Source organism: Staurois parvus, unplaced genomic scaffold (genome assembly GCF_062004578.1).
Source record: "Staurois parvus isolate SC_StPar_1 unplaced genomic scaffold, SC_StPar_1.0 ptg000081l, whole genome shotgun sequence".
In the NCBI taxonomy this organism is placed as follows: domain Eukaryota; kingdom Metazoa; phylum Chordata; class Amphibia; order Anura; family Ranidae; genus Staurois; species Staurois parvus.
Window position 1 is genome coordinate 490,300 of NW_028317877.1, and position 15,543 is coordinate 505,842.

At 39.6% G+C, this 15,543-nt stretch overlaps 1 protein-coding gene across 7 annotated transcripts in view; it reads right to left on the reverse strand.

Annotated features, from left to right (window-relative positions):
* Positions 1–15,543, reverse strand: part of FAM120B (family with sequence similarity 120 member B) — a 160,275-nt gene that overhangs the window by 84,627 nt on the left and 60,105 nt on the right. For all 7 annotated transcript variants that reach the window (XM_089669691.1, XM_089669689.1, XM_089669690.1 and 4 more), the window contains exon 6: positions 13,464–13,556. In XM_089669691.1, the coding sequence (XP_089525817.1) occupies positions 13,464–13,556 (93 nt within the window). The remainder of the gene's footprint in view (positions 1–13,463; positions 13,557–15,543) is intronic.

A 15,543-nucleotide genomic window follows, 5' to 3' on the forward strand; every position in this document is an offset into this window, starting at 1 on the left:
AACCGCCCCCTCTTCTTCCCCTAACCCGCAGCCAGTCCACTTTTCTTATATCTTCTAATTCTCCTTTTTCTTCTTCCCATCCTTCTATTTCCATTCTTTGCAAGTCCAATCTCTCACAAAAGACTCTCAGTTCCTCTGGAAATCTCAGATAGGCTGTGACTCCGTTTCTCCATCCAATTAGGCATTCTGGGGTTCCCCATCTATACTGCACCTTCTGCTTTCTCATTTGTTCCAATAAAGGTCTCAAGGATCTTCTTCTCCATAGGGTCTCTGATGTTAAGTCCGCATAGATTTGGATATCTAAATCTCTATATTTAATTATTGATCTTCCTTTAATCTTCCTCCAAATCTTATCTTTGTCCCCAGATTTTTGAAATTGAACAACTGTATCCCTCGGTCTCTCCTTCCCCATGATCTGTTTGAACTTTCCTGTTCTGAACACTCCATCCAGATTAATCACTTCTGATTCCGCTCTATCCATTATGGAGTTTAGAATTTTACTAACTAGTTCATACAGTGATTCCCCTTTTACAGACTCTGGGATTCCTCGTACCCTAAGATTACTCCTTCTTTCTTTATTCTCTTGAACCTCCATCCTATAAAGAAGTTTTTTCTGAATAAAGTCCATATTTATTATCTTCCTTTCTAGTTTAACAATGGTTTGGGCCTGATTTTTAACTTTCTTCTCTGTTTCCTCCACTCTCAGCAACAGGTGCCCCAAATCATTCCGAATAGATGTCATTTCTTGCTTTATCATTTTCTCCAGACTTTGAAACATTTCTGTCATCTTTTTTTTATTTGGTACATGTAGTTCACCCTCAGGTTCGTTTTTCTCCAGCCTTTCCACCGTTTGTTGACTACAGCTGCTATTCATGTCCAGTGATAATCTAGGGTTACTTCCCAGACTGATTTCCATTTCACCCTTTTCACTAGTATCTTGGGGCCTTTCTGGAGTACTATTTCCTTGAGTAGTATATTTCTTGATCGTTCCCGTTTGGGACCCTTTGAGCCCTGCTCCTTTAATTCCTTTATTCTTCATGTCCTCTATGGGTCTTGTTTTCTTCTATGACCCCTTATACAAATGTAAGTCATATGTCTATGGCTTGTTAACCGAGCCTTGCCTTACTATTTTTCCTTTTATTTTACTTTTCTGTGTCTCCTTATTCCTCTTCTCTTCTCCACCTCTTCTTGACCCTTGGGAATCCCCCCTCCTCTCTTTCACCTTTTTCCTCCCCTCTGCCACAGGAGATTATAGTACACACACAATATTCCAGTATGTAAAAAGCCCCAGCCGCTCACACTCACCCGTCTCTTTACTTGTAAGAGGCTCTGGTCGTCGGGTAAAAGGCCTTTCTCAGTCCCAGGGGGATTCCTCCGGGTCTCCTTTGGCCTCTCGGTCACCTGGAGGTCATCACAAGGCTACAGGCTGCTTCTCCCAATTTTCCAGGGTCCAGGGCCAGTCTGCGCGCCGGGGAACGAGGCCAGGAGTGAGCCGGCACTTCCCTCTCTGCTCGGGATGCCGGCCGGTCTCACCTCCTCCCAGAGATCCTCCGCGGCTTGTCACATGGTCCCGCCGCATCTCCTCGTCTCCCGGCTGACCCGGCTCCTGCCTCTCTTCACGGGCCACTCAGCTCCCCTGCTCTCCGTCCTCTCCTGCTTGGCCCACCTAACTCCGGTGAGTCTGCCCCTTCATTTTTTTTGTTTCCGAGGGTCCCTGGGAAGGATGGAAAGCGGAGCCTAGCAGAGTGCTAGTGCCTCACGCTCTCCTCGGCCGCCATGTTCGGGCTCCTCCCCCCGTGACAGTGAAGCAGCTGTTGTAATCTGTTTTTATAAAAATACATGTAGATTTTTTTTTATGTCAAAAAACTTCTCCAGCTTGCCGTAATTTTATCAAATTTAAAGTTCTAATTCACAGAAGTGGATATAAAAGTCTTCTTAGACACTAATGGATTGCCACATGTTTATATGAAGGCCTTTAAGTTTGAAGCTGCCTTACTTCTAATCCACAAATTACTAAGAAGAGCACACCTTCTTAAATACACAGAGAACAATATAATTGTTAAGAAGAGTAAAAAACAATGTGGAATGGAAAGCAGAAAAGGTAAAGACTGTCAAATTTCCATTAAAACATTTTTACAACAGGAAAAAGGCAAATATTGATTGTGGAAGCCATTTGACTTGTATTTCACTAAACACGCTATGTAAACATCAAGCCCATCACGCCACCTACCACACTGTCAAAATGAACTTTGCTGTTTATCACAAAAGAGCTAATTCTCAACTTTTATTATGTGTTTATTTACCTCTTCTCCCCATTGACTACTGAAGTGTGGAATTCATAAAATACCAGGTCCCTATCAACAAATACTTAAAGAGATATTGTAGAAGGAAAGGCCAGAAAATACCTACAATCAACACACTTAAGCCTATCTACATTGTATACAAGCAAATTAAAAATATTCTAGGTTACAAGAACATGTGGTTTAATTGGATAATAATATTTCATGTGTTATTATCTTACTTAACATTTCATCTATACATAATTGCTTTGTTCTGGTTCAGTTCCGAAGAAGTAATAGTTCTTTGGAACTGAATTGAAAGACTACGTTTTCGAAAATAATTTTTAGATACTAAAGGCTGTTCACGTGTGCTTTGGTTAAGTGCGGTAAAAGCACAGTGTATGGTAACATGCGAGCCATGGTGTATTGACGTACTATTCATTGTGAATGGCACCCCGATGCATTGTTACAGTAGCAGTCAACACACTTGTACTTCAGCACAAATGCTGTGGTTTGTACAGCAAAACAGTGTGAGGTCAGTTTTTTTTAGTTCAACAAAATCCACTGCCAGCCTATTAAAAATAAATAGGCCGCCTTAATTCAGCACGCCTTAGTAGATGATAATGCATGTGCATTAACACAAGTGCCCTAAAAAGGTATTACTCTGACAATACTTTTTCCTTCTCTACCCATGTACTTATTCTTGGCTAACATGTTTTTGTATAATTTTATACAGTTACCAACATTAAAATTGACATTTAAAGACCTCCAAGGAAAAAAAAAGATCCAAATATCTCCCCTTTTGACTAAAGGCCATTAGCTGGACTCACAAGACCTAACCAATTTCAATGTATATTTTAGCTGTACCCAGTCAGCTCATGACACCAACATCCAATAGGCATGTCCTGCCTGATCCTGGTGGCTCTACCTCTGTGCAACATACCTGTGTATGAAAGAAGAACCTGTGCTGAGTATTTCTTGCTACAATTAGGGAGTCAAATGAGGAGATCATATTGGGGGAGTCCTACATAATAAGAACTACTGGAAAATTGTCAACAGAATACAACAGAATTAGGCATTTCCATGAAAGAAGAACCTGTGCTGAGTATTTCTTGATACAATAAGGGAGGCAAATGAGGAGATCACATTGGGGGAGTCCTACATAAATAAGAACTACTGGAAAAATTGTCAACAGAGTAAAACAGAATTAGGCATTTCCATGAAAGAAGAACCTGTGCTGAGTATTTCCTGCTACAATAAGAGAGGCAAATGAGGAGATCACATTGGGGGAGTCCTACATAATACATAAAAAGAACTACTGGCAAAATTGTCAGAGTAAAACAGAATTAGGCATTATATATATACAGTTGTGACCAAAATTATTCAACCCCCACTGAAATTGAGTGTTTTGGCCAGTTTGACATTGCTTTTGATCATTCAGTCATCTTGCTTACATTTACATTAAAGAGGCACTTGTAGGTCAGACAAATATAACATAACAGTTATAATGAAATAACCACAAATGTCTTTTCTGTGCTCACAGCATTATCAGTTTTATTCAACCCCCAAGTGACATTCAATCTTAGTACTTAGTACAGCATCCTTTTACAGTTATAACAGCTTTTAAACGTGAAGCATAGCTTGACACAAGTGTCTTGCAGCGATCTACGGGTATCTTCGCCCATTCTTCATGGGCAAAGGCCTCCAGTTCAGTCACATTCTTAGGCTTGCGCACTGCAACTGCTTTCTTTAAGTCCCACCAGAGGTTCTCAATCGGATTTAAGTCTGGTGACTGCGATGGCCACTCCAAAATGTTCCAGCCTTTCCTCTGCAACCATGCTCTAGTGGACTTGGAGGTATGCTTGGGATCATTGTCCTGTTGAAAGGTCCAACGTCTCCCAAGCCTCAGGTGTGTGACGGACTGCATCACGTTTCCATCCAATATCTCCTGGTACTGAAGAGAATTCATGGTACCTTGCACACGCTGAAGCTTCCCTGTACCTGCAGAAGCAAAACAGCCCCAAAGCATGATTGACCCTCCACCATGCTTCACAGTAGGCAAGGTGTTCTTTTCATCATAGGCCTTGTTCTTCCTCCTCCAAACATAGCGTTGATCCATGGGCCCAAACAGTTCTAATTTTGTTTCATCAGTCCACAGAACACTATCCCACAACTTTTGTGGTTTGTCCACATGGCTTTTGGCATACTGCAGTCGACTCTTCTTATTCTTTGGAGACAGCAAGGGGGTACGCCTGGGAGTTCTGGCACGGAGGCCTTCATTACGCAGTGTGCGTCTTATTGTCTGGGCTGAAACTTCTGTACCCACATCTGACAAATCTTTTCTCAGTTCCTCAGCAGTCACACGGGGACTTCTCTCCACTCTACGCTTCAGGTAGCGCACAGCAGTCGAAGTCAGCATCTTCTTTCTGCCACGACCAGGTAGCGTTTCAACAGTGCCCTTTGCCTTGAATTTGCGAATGATGCTTCCTAAGGTGTCTCTTGGTATGTTTAACATCTTTGCAATCTTCTTATAGCCATTGCCCTTCCTGTGAAGAGAAATCACCTCTTCTCTTGTCTTCCTGGACCATTCTCTTGCCTTCACCATGTTTGTAACCACACCAGTAAATGTCTAGAAGGAGCTGAGTATCACAGTCATTTTAAAGCTGCCTAATTGGTGCTTATTATGCTTGATTGCTGCTCGGTGACATCCACAGGTGTTTTCAATACCTGATGGAAAGCACCTGTATGAACCTCTGTTCTTCAGAGTGGTAGTCTTTAAGGGGTTGAATAATTGTGGCAATGAAGAAACCACATAAGAACCATTTACTACTGTATTACATAAACAATTGATGTCATTTTAGTTGCATTTGGGTAGTTACAACGTCCTTGTAGGATTTGATTCTGAATACAATTCCAAATGTACACTATAGTCCCTAAACCCCTTTACAGCATTGGGGGTTGAATAATTTTGGTCACAACTGTATATATATATATATATATATATATATATATATATATATATATATATATAAAAAATGGCAAGCATAACCTAAACTTAAAGCGGAGCTCCACCCAAAAGGGGAAGTGCCGCTTTAAGGACTGCTCCCCCGCTCCTCATTAAGAATTGGCACCTTTGGGAAGCGGGGGGGGGGGGGGGAGCGGGTACCCGAATTTGACAGGTGCCCGCTCCCACTTCCGGTCCGATCGCCTAGGTGATCAGAAACAGAAGGTGTCCTCCCTTCATGTAGTCTTTTGGGACACGTGACAGGTCCCAGAAGACTACAGGACCATTCACGAAGTGCAGCACTACTCGCACATGCGCAGTGGGTACCCGGCTGTGAAGCCGGAAGCTATCACAGCCGGGTGCCCACAGTGAAGATGCCGGCCTCCTGGAATACAGGACGGCTGGTGAAACGAGTTGCGGGGGACACACCACGGGACCGAGGGACAGGTAAGTGGCTGTTTTTTAAAAGTCAGCAGCTACATTTTTGTAGCTGCTGACTTTTATTTTTTGATAGGTTGAGTGGAACTCCGCTTTAATGTTTAACTTTGGTCAAAAAATTAAGTCCTTATCGATCACTTCAGACTGGCATATTTTGCAGGTATAGCTATGTAAAACATTAATAATAAGTTCTTATACTATTTAAAATCCAGTAATTGTTTCTCCCTGCTCTGCACATGCTCAGTTGCTCTCTATTCTCGGCACTGTGCTTAAAATCAGAACCACTAGAGGCCAATCAGCTGACAGCTTTAAGATTTACTGTTGCTGAAGAGGGAAGAAAGCAACAGGAATGTCACAGACTGTGTGAAGGAACACAGATTAGGGAGGGAGAAAAGAAAAGGAGAAGTGACAGGGTAACTCTGCTGTCAGGGAGACACAAAAGAGTTAAACTTACAAGCATATTGCCTTATCTCCCTGATTCTTTCTCCTTTCTCCCTCATTGGCAACCTGTGAACTGCAAAGCTTCTGCCAGCCTTCCTCTCCAATTGAGCATAGACATACAATCAAGGGTGAAAATGTATATATTTTAATTACAGAAAGCTGACATATAGTTTTTGAGACCAAAGAGAGGGTGAGAGTTTCCAATAAGAAAATGACTGCTTCGGGCTTCAACAAACTGGCCTCCAGCAAGAAGAAAGTAGGGCAATGCTGGAGGCAACATACAGCACACACTATGTGGTAGCATAATTATTAATGAGGAATATATGTTCTTTTGTTAAAGAACATTATTTGCTATCAAACTGTTATGGAGAAAGTTCAACTTTAATAAATACATACACAGAGTGAATGAAGGTTTATTTGTGTCTGTTTTTAGATATATCATTTCATACAGATTAGTAAAGTAGGAAACAAACTGAATTTGACTATAGGTTGAATTCACAAAGCTATAAAAAGAAGGATAAAGATATACATTTTTTTAAAAAGTGGCAATTTTTTCAGGTGTCCAATGAGATTTGAAATTTGGTTTTGAGTTGTTCTGTGTCTTTGTGTGGAAGCATCTTAGTAGAGGAAAAAAAACTTTACTTCCTCATGGCAGAGCCTCCAGAAAGAGAGCAGTAAATAGTATAGTAGTGACATCATCAAATCTCTTTTCAAATCCTATAAAACTAGCAGCCAAAGACAAAGGTGCCATAGATCTCAAATTAAAGATAAACAACTATGAGGCTTTAGGCACCCTCTCACACCAGAAAATGCTCTGGTCTTTTACAGGAGGAATTCTAGTTTGAAGCTTCATTTCACTGCAGAGCTCAATCTCAGTCCCGTGAAGACTGAGATTAAGCTCTGAAGCCACTTTTGTAGCAGTTGTTTTCTTATTCCGGGTCACAATAGTACGCAAATGTCCTTTTGTCTCTTTTGGTCAGTTGACCATGTCTGTCACGCTTATGTTTATCAGACATTTTCCCAGAAACTGTATATGCTGTCATAACCTTTGACACTGTACCTCACGACACAGGAAATAAACTGGCAACTTCAATCACAGAGGCACCAGCTAAATGGGCACCAACAATTTGCCCTCTTTGAAGCTCAGTAAGCTCTGACATGACTTCGTTTTACTAGCAGTGCATGCAGTGAATGCTGAAAGTGAGGTTTCCCACCTGTTAGCTAGATGTCTCATCACACAGCGGAAGCAAAATAATGTTACATCAATTCCTCTCTCATCATGAAACATGTTGTCACTTTCACACCTGCAAATCATGTAGTGTTTCCATTTACAACCCCTGTATTTTAACACCAATGCCAATGATTTTTACAGTTAACTTGCAAATGACCTTTTCAGATAACCTTGGCACCTAAAGTCTTTTTATAACAGTAAAATGAGGGATGTAGAATGTGTAAGGAGATTATTGCATGGAAGGAAATCATTTGTTTTCTCTACATCACAAAGCGCCTTCCTCTGCCACCTCTCTCATACTAAAAGATTCCTTTTCAATGACCTAAGTATCAAGGAGTGATGTTTTCCCACTTCAATAACTTTCCATACTAAAGATATCCATAAACAGGGTGTGCCCAAAGTATGGATCTATAGACATCAGATTATTAGTAATCATCATATCCATCCCTATAAAATGTATGGTGATGATACAGACAGGCATATGGAATATTGTGAGTGGTTCTTACAACAGCATAAATGAATGGTGTTTTACAATGATGAAGCCTCATTTCATGTCAATGGTAGTTTCAACATTGTATGTTACTGGTCTAAAAACAACCCAAACTGGGTGGTTGATGGCTGTTTTCAAACTGACATTATTTGGGTCATTTTTTTTTAGTAACGTAACGGGGAAAATTACCTCTGTATATTAAAATCTTTTCTTCTCTCCTAATTTTTTGACATTCCTTTGTCAGGACAACAGAAAATGTGGACTCAGAAGGATGGTGTGCCATCACACTTTGCTACTACTACTTTTTTTCTTTGGGGTCATCTGGAGTCAGTAGTTTATCAACCTTGGCCCATAAAAAATATTTCACCAAAAAAGGAGGAATTCATATCTGCATACTGTATAACAAAATAAATTCTGCAACATTAAAAAATGTTCAATGTTCATGATTCAGCACATACCCAACTGTTGTGAAGTCAAAGCCCATCAATTTTGAGCATTTACTGTAGTAAAAATCATTTATATACATTTTACATAACTTTTGGGACACCCTGTAGATTATGGTCCTTATTACTGATAAAGAATTAATGATTCTGCTAAATCTTTAAATATTGATTCATCTGGTCTGTGGAGAATTTCATTATTTAGAAATCCCAGCCATCACAATTCACAAAACTGTATAAATCTCTGCAGGCAAGCCCAAAACGGGTGCATATCAGTTCAAGATAGAGTTTCTCAGTGCTTAAAGAATAACTAAGGGAATTCCCGTGAGACGGCTGGCGAATAGACGTGCGCATGCCCACAGAAATGCACAATCGCGTACATGTATGCGCACCTGCACACACACGGCGAAGATTGGCGCCAGACGGACTATTTAAAAGGTGTCTCTGCCTGTGCTGAATGCTGACTGGTCTTCAGCTGTTCCCCATTTCCTGCTCGTTCCTGTGCGATTTCCTTGTTGCTGACTCAGCTTGTTCCTGACCTGACTCTGATTACTCTCCTGCTTGATACTTGTTCCTGACTTCAGCTCTGCTCCTGACTTTGGTTTGCTTATGATTTGGTACCTTGTTGTCCACCTGTTGATGACCACGGCTATTCCTATAACATTGCTCCTGTCTCCCATCCCAGCTTCCTGTCTTACTCTGGTGCACACCTGGCGACATACCATACCAGCTCTGCATATGACTACTGTTCCTGAATCGGAGGTTCATCAGTCTTTCAAAGTCTCCAGCTGCAAGAGCTGCAAACAACATCTGCTGGCGCACTTGTCCCCCTGGTCCCTAGACACCCTCTGCTCCACTTCCACTGGGGTCAGGACTAGTGACACAAGTGAGGCCGACCTTGTCATTTCAGTCTTCAATCAGGTACGTGACATTAATTCCGGGATAGGCAAAAAAAAAAATCACCCATTAGTACACCCCCCTAATCAAAACACTGAACAGTTAATAACTTTTTGAACCTCTTTACCATTTAGGAGAAAAGTCCAATTGAATTTTCATGACCTCATCTCTGTAGTTCAAAAGCAAACATCTGCTCTGCCAAGGAGCAGGTGTAACAGCACGGGATTGAATCATATCCTCTCTTCTCTCTCTGCAGTAAAAAGGAAACTACAGTTCCCATCAACCACAATGAATTGTAGTGAATGTGGGTGGGTACACTAGGCCTGTACATGTTGATTGTGTCTGAGACTCTTGGTCCACCCACCACTGCAAGTGGGGCTGAATTACACCACTACTTCCTGGAGAAAGAACTACAGAAGGGATGTGCCAAGACCAGTGGCTTAGGGAATAGGAGGCATAGCAGCCACTGGTCTTACAAACAGGAAACCAAAGAGAATTAATGGCTTGATTTGAAAATGAATAGGCAGCTTCAGAGCAACTACTGAGTGAACCAGAAAATAGATGACATATTCAGTGAAGGTAGGAAACCAGCAACAAGGACACGTAAAAATGTTTTTTCCTAGAGTTCTGCTTTAAGGTAGGCTCCACTATCCTGGCAGCACCTACTTGAAAAGGTAAAAAAGGTATAAAAAATAATGGTGGAATAAAAAAAAAAATGAAAAAGATCAGCAGATACACTTGCAGATAAATGAGGTTTGGAGGTACATGTGTAATAAACACTAGATATCCCCATGCACACCAAAGGTAAAACTATTTTAAGGCCATGACTTTGAAGTGCAGTGCATGAAGCATGTTGTACCTTACAAAGATGTCTCCCTACCATAGTACCATAGTTCTTGCCCAGTTGTTGGTGTTCCTGACAACCCTTGCATGCAAAATACTTGTTTTTACACGTTGCTAGGCACTGCTATGATGGCAACCTTGATTTCACGGTCTCTTTGATTAGACAGCCTCAATAGAAGGTAGGGGGTGTTTGTATAGATGGACACTGAGAGTCTATGCTGCTACTGAAGCTAAAACTTGCCATAACCAGCTTTAGAGTATTTCCAGGATCCCAACAATATAGACAGCTACTCATAGAAAAATAAAACTGTCTGACACTTACTATCCTTTGTAGTCCCTCTCGGTCAAGGATATATATATATATAGACACACGCATACAATGTTACACAACCTCCGCTTTCAATGTGATACGTGTCATCACTTTCACACCTACAAATCATGTAGTGTTTCCATATTTTTGTCCAACCACTTTTTATACACGGTGTTTGTCACTGCATTCTGGCACATTACTGAAAAAGCAACTGAAAAATGAATGTGACCACAAAGTTGTGGTCTGTCAAACCATAATTCCCTATTATGAATTGCAGTTAAATAGTTATGACATTGAGCAAACTACATGAACAATACATTCTCACTGAAGTCAATGAGTTTGAAAAAAATTGGCTTGGGTCAGGTAGGTCTATTCTTTCCTCTGAAGTCCTCTCAGTCCCTTGTGCACACACTCCCAATACTCCATGGTGCCTGTCTGATGCACATCCAAATAACATGTCTATAATGTAGTTCAAAAGGTATACATAACCCAGCTGCAGTGCAAAGCATGACACCGAATTAATTAGCCTAACAGGAAATTTGTTTTTCAAGAACACATTTGAATGTAAATAAAAGGTAATAGGCACTACAAGCGCAGCAAAATACATCTAAAGCAATGCAAGTCATGTAAACATTTCAACACCATATTTCCTAGCAAGAGCACTGATCAAGAATAACAATTTCTCATAAAGTAAAGCAGATCATCATTATTAGTCGTCCCCCCCCCCCCTCGCAAAAAAAAAAAAACCTCCCTTCTGTACCCCTATGGTTTAGTTTCCCTTGGGGCCTGACTTTCCATGATTTCACAGATAAGCTGTTGGTTGACATTTTCAATGGCATACATGGAACCCATACTGGAAAAAGACAATGTATTATGAATTCTGGAGAGACAGTGGGGGAAAACCAAAATTATGAGATGTTACCAGAGCATGAAGGGGGGAAAAAGCCACCAACTAGAACATTTGTTCCTATGACAACTCTCTATGGTGGGAATACCGCTCAACTTGGAACAAATTCCTCTCATTTCCTGTTGCACCACAAGGACTGGAAGTGAAGGGGAATCTCCCCAGCAGGACATAGGCATCAAGAAATAACCTGAAAGAAGTACCCTTCCCTACTCTCTTTTTTCGTTTTTTATTGTCATTGGAGTCCCTACTGGGGAAATTTACCCTCACGTACAGACAGGAAAGAATGTGATGGGAAAACTTTCCAAGGGTGATACAGTCAAAAACAACAAACACATTTTTAAAAGTGTGAAGAGGTTTAGTATTTTCAATATTTTTATTGCTCTTTGTTTCTTGTCCCAGTGACTCTCTCTACAATGAGGTCATAGAGAGCAATAAAAGACTAAGGCTCCATGTACACAGGACACTTCTGAACGATGGAAACTGACTGCTGGAAAACTAGGGTTAAAAAACGTCTCTTTAGCTGCGTTTGCATACCGTGTTTATGAGTGTTTGTGTTTAGAAGCATTTTTTAAGGATAACCTCAGGAGGCCTTCCAAAATGCCCAGAATGCACTGAAAAACAGTACAATATTAACTATTTCAGACATTTTGAGAGAAATAGAGAGGGCAGAAGCAGAGAAAGAAGTATTTGCTGAGATTAGCTGCCTTTTTGTTTGTTTGTGGTGTTTAGAGGTGTTCCAGCTCATTTCTGTGCAGAAATTATTGCAGCAGTGTCTAACATATTTTCTTTCATGCAAAACCTCAAAGCATGGTGTACCAGGTCCATTTGAGTACTGGGAAAACACTATGAATGCATTTTTCATGATGAAAAAAGGCTCTGGAAATGGAAGAGTTAAAAACATTTTCCAAACGCTTATAAACACGGTTAGCAGCGTTTACACGTGTTTACAAGAGTTTGGCGTTTGAAACGCTGATAAAATCTATTCCTGAACGCAAGTTTGGTGCGTTCAAAAAACTACTGTAAACTAAAACTGCCTGAAACCGACTACAAACAACATAGTGTACATGGACACATAGGAAAACATTAGGGAGAGTTCAGGGGCTGCTGAAAGTTTATCAGCTGCAGTGTAAATGGAGCCTAACAGGTATTCTAAGGGCTTATGCACATGGATGTAAATGCAGGCATATGGGAGTACACCATAAAGTATGCTTACATATGCAGCGACCAGGGGCCCCAGCTGCCCTTAGAAATGTATTAACAGAATACACTGCATGCAGTTATATAGGTTTAAATGCTGTGTAAACGTAAATTATTATTATACAGTATATATAAAGCGCCAATAGTTCGCTCAGCGCTGTACATTACAAAGGGGGACAGAACATGTGACAGAACAATACCAATACAATGCAAAACATGAGGGGATTGAGGGCCCTGCTCTTTCGAGCTTACAATCTAGGAATGCCAGTGTTTACAGACATATACCCATATACAATGTATTCTGTCAATGGGCAGAATTACACATCAGATGTGGCTCCTAAGAGCTGCAAACAAGGGCATATGTTATGCTGTATAATATTATTTTATGCTGTATAATATTTTATTATTTTATAATATTTTATGCCTGTATTTACAACTGTGTTCATGAGCCCTAACTCTTCCCAATCTATCCAAGACAAAAAAGTAAAAAAAAAAAATACCAACCGTCTTATTGCAACTGTGTCTCAGTGGAACACTTGCCACATTGGAGAAAATGGTGGAAAGTACTGGAGGTGCTGTTGTCCAGATAAGCACAGACAGAATTTTCACTGCTTGTTATTCTCGATCATCCCTTGTGTGGCCATCGTGTAAATAGTTAGCACTAACCAGTTGGAACAACAACAGAATAAGCATTTCCTATGATTCGTAGTAGGATATATGAAGATGCATGTGTGTGAAGCCAGAAGAACTAAGATATGTTATCAGTTGAATTGTTTTGATCTCTTCCCTTCTACCTCAGGTGTAATGCCAATTTGTCTACTTCATTCACTTGTAAAAGGAAACATTCTATGAATGTTATAACTGTAAATGTGCAATAGACTGGTATCTGCTTCGTTCACGACCAACAGCTAAAGTTCTCTCTGATAGTGGGTGTGAGGTCAACAGAAGGGTAAGAAAAGTAGACCCAATAGTATGGTTGTCTTTACCTGCAATCTATTCAGTTGAGATGAAGATTTCCCTGGAAGGCATATTGCTTGGGCCAGAAAGGCTTCCATATCTGTCAGGCTTAGACTTTCTACCTGATTATGAAAAAACAAAAACAAAAAGACACTGCTGTGATCCACAGTCAGGACAAAAAAAAAACACTTTTAGAGTTGCTGTTTACTTTGTAAATAGGTCACAGATGGAAATCATGCTCATCACAATAAATCCATAGCTTAAGGGGAAAGTACTTGACTTATCACTGTTTGTTGAATCTCAGATAAAGGAGTCAAAACCCCACAAATAGTCCTGATCTTGCAGCTAGAGGCTCCTGCTAATGTCCCTCACCTCTGCCAGTCAGTCTGCTCACATTTGCATTTGTTTGTCTTTTTCACAATATAAAAGACAATTCAGTCACAATAACAAACAGAAAAAAAAGTTTAAACTTCTTCAAAATGGAAGATGTGTTTTAAGAAATTCTCACCTGCTCTTCTCTTTGTAATGAGGGAAGCTACACGGAGGGGTTAAAGCGTATCTAATGGCAGGAACAAAAATTGTATATATTACAGATTACCAGCCTTTAGATGTGATGGCTGCATCTGTTTTTCAGGTAGTTTTCCTTTATTTTCACCTGGAGATCCTGACAATAATACACTTCCTTCCCTAGGATCACCCACCCTATAGATTTTTTTTTTTGCCAGTTAGGCTGTTTAGGAAGTTTCCAGTGATTATCTAATGTATATGGCAGGCTCCTTGACCATGTTTTATATTAGATGACAGAGCGATTATAAACTCAAATGGGGAAGGAGCATTAGGAGAATTCACAATAGCAACCATGATAAAAAGTGAGAGAAAAAAAAATATGTGGGCAATACCAGTGAACTATTCATTTTCCAGTTTATAAGCTCTTATGATCCAGTGCTTTAATTGACAATAGAAACAGTATATAAATTAAATTGTCAACTGTAATTCTTAAAGCTGATTTCCAATCAATTAAAAAACCCAAAATCATGCAGGAATGTGTTCTTTTAAAAATCATTAACTGTTTTTAAAAGCAATTAGTTTAACTACATAAACTGGCCCTGGTATTAGCCTCTTGCAAGAGCTCCGATTGAGAGAATGGGGGCCACATAAGGTCTCATGCACATGGGGCACTATGAAGTAAAAATTGGACGTTTCCCAGTTCAGGAGCTACAGGTGCTGTATAGACATGTGTGATTCGTTTTGTTATGAATTGAAATGTGGACAAAATTTTTGTCATTTGGTGATTCGGATGCATCTGAATTTCTGAGTCACAAGAATAATTTCAACAAATCCAAAATAAATGATAATGAAATAAATTATCTGAATTTAAATTAAAAAATACATTTGAGTTTGAAAATGAATTTGAAATGGAAACATATTAAAATAAATACAGTAAGGTATAAAAGTGAAGATGATGATTCCTACTTAGACTGCTTTATAGAATAGAATAGAAAATAATAAAATAGAAAATAAAAAGATATAATAGAACCGAATAGAATAGAAAGGAATAACATAAAATAGAATAGAAAAGAACAGAATAAAACAGAAGAGAATAGAATAGAAAAAAAAGAATAGAGTAAAACAGAGTAGAACAGAACAGTTTACAATAAAATAAAACAGAACGAATATAGCCATCTTCAGAAATTCAACTTTCAAAATCTGAATTTCAATGAGAAAAAAATGAATATAGGAAACAAATCCGAATATACGAAAATAATTCCTAAAACAAAACCGAACATTCACAAATAGAAAATCGGTTTTGACGTTTTTGAACAAAAAAAAAAAAATCGAAGGAAAGGTTTGGAATACTGCTGAACGGATGACACATTGAAAAGGTTAATGTGCGTCTTCCCCATTAAAAATCAAACTGTTCGTACTTTACATATGTGACAAAACAACCGAAAAACAAATTCATTCAAGTCCATTGAACAATCTATTGCTTGAAAATCAGTCATTACATGATGGCAATATTGCTTGCTCTCATGACCATGTGTTCATTTTTGGAAAGTGAGTTTGAACAATTTTTTGACAACTGTACGGCTAGCATTAGATGATTTACAT